The following is a 7,704-nucleotide window of genomic DNA, read 5'->3' as shown; positions in this document are numbered from 1 at the left end:
ATCTGCATCATGAGAACAGAAATTATAAATTGACAGAAAGCAAGGAAATTCAAAAGTTAGTGGGAATAATGGCCACTATTGAAACAAAGCACAGCAAACTGAAATGAATTATAACCTGCAATATTATCTGTTACTCTCTCAGCATCTGCTGTTTCATTAATGAAGAGCCAGTTTTTGACATACAGAGTATGTCCTTGACCCACACATGACCTTGCTGTGCTGACAACCACCAGAACTTTGCCTCAACAGAAAAGTCCTTAACATAAGCACTCTTATTTTAAGGAATGGCTTATTTCTATTTTTTTGTTTCAGTAACGTAGGAAGGATGTACATTTGAAAGGAATAAAAATCCGTTAAAATAATTTAAAAAACTTTATTAATAAACGTAACATTTTGATTCCATTTATTTAAACTTGTAGAAGAATACATGATACATTCCAAATAGGCAGCCAACCAAGGGAAACACTAAAAAGGACATTTGAAATAAATAATGCAAGTCTGTAATAGCCAAGTAGTTTCTCAGAAATTCTGTAAACAGATTGTGATTGGGACTTTTCAGGAAGTACTGTCTTACAATGTTAGATTTCAGGCAGCAAAATTCTAGAAAAATTGAAGTGTGGTTCTCAGAAAACCACCTCTTAAATATACCCATTCTTATACTTTGTATAAGCCCGCAATAATACACTAAACAAATAAGCCTTACAATTAACTGAACACAGAATTGGAAACGCTGCTAATAAGTGCCTCCCTGCGGCTTGCAGCCATTTAATTATAGTAGCTTGCTGTGCGACAGCATGCAAGGTTCCTCAAGGCAGCAAATATTTTAAATAATACAGTGTCCTTAACTCACAGAGAAAGCAAAATAAAAGAGAAACTGACATATCCTTTCTGAGAACACCATGATTGGAGATAGGCGAGTAACACAGAACGTGGATGAACCTCTTCACCATGTTCAGTTGTTCCCATGAGAAAACAATGACTCCCTTGAAACAGACACACATTTGGGCAGAATATTTTTAGCCATTACATACGATAATACAGTCTCTGAAAAGGTGGCCATTTTACTTGACTTTGGTTTTTATCTGTTCCAGAAAACAACGGAAGTATGTTCCCAGATGTGCATGCCACATCAAGGGGGAATTTGAAAAAGAGCTGGAATTCTCATCTATATTCAGGTTACTAAGTAATATTCATATAAATCTCAGTGCACTTACTTTATGCTGGAAAGTAATCGACTGCATGGGCCACTACATGATTTCCACCATGCTGTTCGGCATTATTGCCCAATACGGAAATTTAGAAGCAAAGTCATGAAATAGTAATACATTCATTGAGACTTTTTAAAAAGTATTTTCAAGACAGTTTAAAAAATAAAAGAAGTGAAGGCTTGCAGTTGGAGTCTGTTTTAACTTACCTAGGCAAAGAAAAACTTTCCATTAATGGATACACAACATAAAAATGATGAAAAGGAAGAAAATCAGGCTGAACTTGCTTTTGAGGAAAAGCTGCTAAGTTTGGATTTTTTCTTTTTTTGGAAGACAACTGCTTGTCTCCCTCTTAAGTTCCCACCATATCATTTAATCATTTCACTGATACAAGTCTGCAGAATTTATGGGATAGCCAAAACAACCACAGCCAAAAACTTGATAGTCCATAAAAAAGGAACACGTTTTCTTCTCAGTAGATTCTTACAGAGGTCCGAAATAATATTGACAGAGATGCAAACTACTATGGGACACACTGTGTTTGTCTCAGAACTCTGGTACCACAGGTCATGGCAGCTTTAGTACACAATATATTCATTAGGCATTCTTTGCTATGGAGTTATAAACAAATTATGGAGAAAAAAAAAAGTTGGGGAGTAGAACTGTCACAACTGACCCTTTTTGGTTTAACTGTATTGACATGGTCACCTTAAATTAAAAAACAAAAATCTTTAAATACAGCTTTTCAACAAAATCAACCATGCCTGTTTGGTAAACAGCAACTTTAAAGCACCCATATTCGTACTCTTACATTGGAAACATACCACATTTGGACTTGTACATCAGGGACAAAATAGTTATCAAGTAACACATTATTTAGGGTGGTATCACATTATTTAAGGCAGAAGCAGAACCTTTGAGTTTCCCATCTCGTTTTACAATACAGGTACATTTCCTGTTAGCAGTTTTCTAATTGCAAATTAGTCACTTAAGTTCTTCAAATGAAAATAACAATTGAGAGTATGAGAGTTTGACTTGTACCTTTCACTATGTTGTCACCAGTTATGCAGTCACCCTGATTCTCTTTCAAGAAAAATCTACCAAAAGCTATCCAACATCTCTTAAAATGTGACTAGATTCCACTGCAAGCATGACTAAGTCACAGACTTTACGTATTGGATATACAATGAAATCATTCCACTTGAATTAAATAACTGTATAAGGAACAATACTCCATTCATTCCACTCACATTCCATTCAATGTTATTGAATACCGAAATATTCAATCATTTTTTGGCCAATAGTATTTGAATTTGTAGTTTTTTCTTTATGATACACACTTCTTTATTTCGCACACCATACATTTGTAACTCAAGGGTTTATTTTCTATACCTGATTACTTCTTTCAGAGGTAAACAGTGTCCATTAAAAACAGAAGTGAATTCTCAAATTTTAGAAGTGCGGCAAAGAGTCATTTGGAAAAAACAATGCATAAATCTATTTCACCTATGCAAACAGCAGCCTCTGAAAATTGCTTTGAGTAAGCTGCTAGCGCAAAAGGCATTTTTCTGTGTCTCTGAAAAAGCTTAGTTCAGTGACAGCAAAGTTGAAAAACTTTCTCACTGACTTACAGACAAGTTCTAACAAAAAAAAAATTGATTCCCCTGTAAAATCCCTTTAAGCCTCAGCAAAACACACCGAACTCTTCAGATCATTTAGCTACCAATTCCTTAAACATAAACATAACTGCAGCAGAATATACTCAGTAATTAATTTCCAGTGTTCACCTTTATTAAAAACAAGGTTTTTGTTGTGAGAACAAATAATCTCTCATTTGTAGCTTGAAAGCCTAGGATGGGATCGTTGGCTTCCAGGGTTGCTACCAGCTGCTTGGCAACCTGTCCTACTTGTCTTCCTTCCTTCCTGTTGTAGAGAACTGTGGACAGAGGAGCTGGCTGGCGGTAGATGAAAACTCGCCGCAAGCACTCACAAAGAGCAGAATAGGAGTAGTCTGGGGCGCAAGCCATGAACTTCTTGTCTTGTTTTGATGCTTGTACGTAACCTGCACAGCCCAGATAGATACACATAAAGAAGATACGATATATCAGCTTCAATAGCACTTTAAATGGCTAAGTCAAAATCAAGCTTATCTTCAAAAATAATAAGCAATTACTAACAAAATTTTGAATTTGTGACTAAAACAGGGTTGATAAGACACAAATGGTTTGTCTATTGCCAGGCAGTACTTGCACAGTGTCAAGGCTTTCTCTTTTTCCAACTCTTTGCCCCACACAGCCAATAGGTTGAGAATGCTCAAGAACTTGGAAGGAGACAGCTGACCAAACTGATCAGAGGGATGGAGAGGCTCCTTCACAAAACTGCAGTAAGAAGGGGCAAGATCAAGTATTGCTCCTTTAACCAGCAGCAAAACATTAGAATTTACTTGTAATCTGACCAGTGTTTATTCAAAATTATCCCCCTTTTAAAAAGAAAGCTGTTAGGAAAGATACACAGAGCAAGAAAACTCTTGGTCACTTCAGTTTCCTTTTGATTCCTTCCTTAGGTTTCAGTCTAAAACTTGGACTGAAAAGTAACAATATTGCAGTCATCATCTTTGTATTGCTTGTTAAAAAGTAATCCCAGAAGTTCAAGCAAAGAAAGAGAGAATTAGCACTAATATCACTGTATTGGCCAATGTAATAAATACTGCAGGTTTGGGAAATTTAGCTTGTTAACCAAGAAAATACTCATTTTTAGTACTAGCTCTTGTACAATACTTCAAGATTTGGTTACAGATGAGCAAGCTGAGGTCTTACATCATAGCTGGCACAAAAAAGGTGAACTAGGTTAGTACAGATGTACAGACTTCCATATAATATTGTAAAATTATAGGACTATAGGGAGAAAGAAATGGAGAAACATTTTGTTTTATCACCATAGGTACAAAAAGCTCAAAGATATCCCAATTTCCTTCCTGTTATTTTCAAAACAATTGAAACACATTATAAAAACAGTACTACAAAGTCAGCATAGAAACTGAAATTAGCAATAATTTGAAAAAATCGCCTTAATCCTCATCATCCATTTTTTTCCTGGTATAATGAAATTTGAAACGAGTAAAGAACAAATTGTGGAATTAATCTCTTTTGTTAGAGAACTTTAAGATACTTACAGCTTAATATGACTATAAGTGAAAATAACAGGCTATAAAAAAAGAGCATTCACATACAAAACCAAATAAACTGCAAAAATCCAGACCAAAATCAATTATGCATTATGGAAACCTACGTGAGCTCTATAAAACAGCTTATACCTTCTCTTTCATTTCGTATGCAGACAGAGTGGTATGGTCAAACAAATGTATTTAGGGAACAGAGGGAATAAATTGTCACATGGCACTATTAAAGGAGTGGGTCCGGACCACACTTAGAGAACATGAACACTACAGTTGCCAGAGCAGAAGTAAATATTGCACTAGATTAAACGAAACCTGATTTATCTTTATTAAGTAACAGGTACAACACTGTGCTATGTAGACCATTCTGCTTTATCTGATATAGCGATTCTTACTTACTCTTGTATCTGTTTATTTGAAGTATTTTCTGCTTCTGAGCTTATGAATTCTGCTCCCAACTTTCACTAAAAAAAATCCTACACTTCAGTGCAAGAATACAGCAGTAACTAAGGGTCACATTTTCCTACATTTCTGGCAGTCTAATCTCAGAGGTAAAGGGGCTTCTGTAGCCAGAGCTGGCACAGTTATGCTCTTTATTTTTCCTGTCATGTTTGTTTCTTTATTGTAAATTCATTAAAACTTTTCCCATCCACAAGATTTTATGCAAGAAGGTTCCACAGCACAAATATGCCTATGCTAAGTATTTCTTTTAGTTTCTTTTGAACCTATTATGTACCAACGTAATTTGATGTTGCTAGCTCTTATAACAGAATAAGTATTGAACAATCATTTCCAGTTCCTCAGACCTGCCACCTGGGACAACAAGATAGGAAAAGTTTAATGGTCTCTTACTAAAATATTTTTAATATTGTCTCTTACTAAAATATCTTACCATAAGCACATACAAAATTAGACACGAACGTCATCAGTTGCCCTGCTTTTTTTCTGTCTCTTAAGGTGTTTACTGTGCTTTTAGAAGTCTTTAAATCTAGTTCACTTATCCAATGAACTCTCCTTTTTACTGTGCAATACTGTGCTTGCGTCATGTATATAGTCTGAACAGGTTCATTTTTCTCAAGGTGTAAACATCTTATCTCTCATGTTCTAGTATTTCTAGAATTAAACTGGCATTCTGTTACCAACAGAACTATAGTGCCTTTCAATTCAAATTTATTTAAGTGAAATATCAACAGAAGCCATACTGAAAGTATTCAGGCAGGAATGTCTCAGAAGTGTGACACAGAAGTCTATTTCCTACCTAAAGCATTAAAAGTTGCAATGTGTTCCCACATGTTTTCTGGCTGGTCAGGGTGGGGCTGCCAAAGAAGAGCATCAACATCATGCCTCAGGCAGAAGCAAGGCATTTCTCTGGGATCCACTACAACCGAGAAAAGATACTGGTTGCTTCCAAGATTAATCTGAAATCAAAAAGAAATACAAAATATTGATACAAAACACAAATAGCAGACTCTGTCACATGCTGCCACAGTTAGATGTTTAACAGATTAATGTTAGGTGATAAAATATTTGAACACATTATGATGATGAACAGCTCAATACGCAACAGGTGGCTAACACATTTCAAACACGTGCAATTTAGTTTCTTGGGATAATATTTAGGGAAAGATTATGCCCATTACATGAGCACACAGGAATAAATGCTTTTGTATAGAAATGACTTTCTAGGATGGAGGATCCTAATCTACAATGTCTGATGTTAGGAAAAGATTCTCTCTACTTAAAAAATTACAGCTGTTTTTCTGCCGTGCCAATAGGGAAGGAAATACTGTCCATATGCAAAAAAAAAGTTGGTAAGCACTGGGAAAAGGATTATTTAGAATACTAAAATGATGAAATGTCAGCAGTTTTGTATTTTCTCACAATGAAGTAATTACTAAGTTCCAGACCAGCACTCTATTCATCAAATATGTCTAGATCACCAAAAACATTCAATGACCACTTCTATTCACCAGGAATGATCTTAAGAAAAGTGAGACAGGCATATCCTGCCTATCCCAATTACCTTCAGAATAAATAAAAACTTATATCAGTGAATGATCAAAGAAACAAAAGTTCCATCTCTGTGACACAGACAACCTTTATAGTAAACTGCTTACCAAAAAGCAGATTTGGGAGACCCCACGTTCAGCCTGAATACCACGATATTCTGCCTTCCCAGCCCACAATTCAAAATCTCTTACATGTACAGAAGCAAATTATTTAAAAAAAAAAAAAAAAAAACAGCTTTTGCATTTAATGTTATTAATTAATAAAAATAAATTGCTTTCCAAGCATGTAGAAATTTTGGAATTTGCTATCATGAAAGAGTAAAATTAGTTTTAAAAGATACTGAGCTTGCTGCAATAACTGGTTTTGCAAGTGAAAATAAAAGCTCTACAATGTACTAGCGTGTTGAACTTTATACATTCTCATATATAATAAAGTAGTGAGCACATATCTTTTTGAGGTCTAGAAGTGGATGAACACTACCTAAACAGACAATAAACCACAATCTGAAAGATATATCCTCAAGACTTTTTCTAGAGCTTTTCTAAGGAAATGGGAAATTAGGATCCAGAATCTTACTCTGTAACCACAACATTTTTCTGCACAACAAAGGTTGTTCTAAATGTGCTCTGAGTGACACAAAGTACTGATCAGGTAGAACACCAACATTTATTACAAGCTTAGTAGAGACATCTTGAAAAAAAATGAATAAATAATAATAAAAAAAAAGACAACAACAATCTGTGATGCTCTCAGATGATTATTTTGTTTGTTTGTTCCTGTAGGGAATAGACCAGATCAAGTTCTAACTTACTGCTAGTGGAGGACATTGCTCAAAATCTAGATTAAGCATTCTGCTCACTGTTATTTCCAGCGTGACTGACCAAGAGTGATCATAAAAAAATGGATCTATGCTCTATTTTTGTAGTTAAAAAAGGTGCAACTTCCTACCAGGCTATCTGAAAAGTTACTGAAAAAAAATAAAAGCTACGGAACCTACAAAAATGTTATGTCCCTGAAGAAGACTCCCTTCATGTCATTATTCTGACATACCTTCACTTTTTCAAACGTCTCACTTTGAGCGAGTGTATGTATCTATGTATCTACATAGATCTATAGAGATATATACAGATTTAAATGCATATACACACACACACACATATACATGTAAAATCAAGATAAGAGCAGCATTACTTTTACATCAAAATGCTACTGAAGGACACATGCAGATGTTTATTGTTACCATGATTTTATGTTATGGAAGAAATGTATGTGGTTTCAAGGACTTGTACAGATTTTTGTTCTGATAACAGAATT

The 7,704-nt window shown here is 35.0% G+C and overlaps 1 protein-coding gene across 3 annotated transcripts in view; it reads right to left on the bottom strand.

Moving 5' to 3' along the window:
* Nucleotides 1–353: 353 nt before the first annotated feature.
* The window catches only part of NUDCD1 (NudC domain containing 1), a 36,862-nt gene continuing 29,511 nt past the window's right edge, over nucleotides 354–7,704 (bottom strand). For 2 of the 3 annotated variants that reach the window (XM_083822975.1, XM_083822976.1), the window contains 2 exons: nucleotides 5,639–5,798; nucleotides 354–3,267 (listed from right to left, as the gene is read on the bottom strand). In XM_083822975.1, coding sequence (XP_083679101.1) covers nucleotides 2,975–3,267; nucleotides 5,639–5,798 — 453 coding nt within the window. In that variant the 3' untranslated portion in view covers nucleotides 354–2,974. The remainder of the gene's footprint in view (nucleotides 3,268–5,638; nucleotides 5,799–7,704) is intronic. The other variant, XR_014579201.1, reaches the window with a different exon arrangement.

The sequence above is a fragment of the Anser anser genome (assembly GCF_964211835.1).
Source record: "Anser anser genome assembly, chromosome: 2".
In the NCBI taxonomy this organism is placed as follows: Eukaryota; Metazoa; Chordata; class Aves; order Anseriformes; family Anatidae; genus Anser; species Anser anser.
Note: the sequence above shows the minus strand (reverse complement) of the source record. Positions and strands in the feature narration are given on the sequence as shown.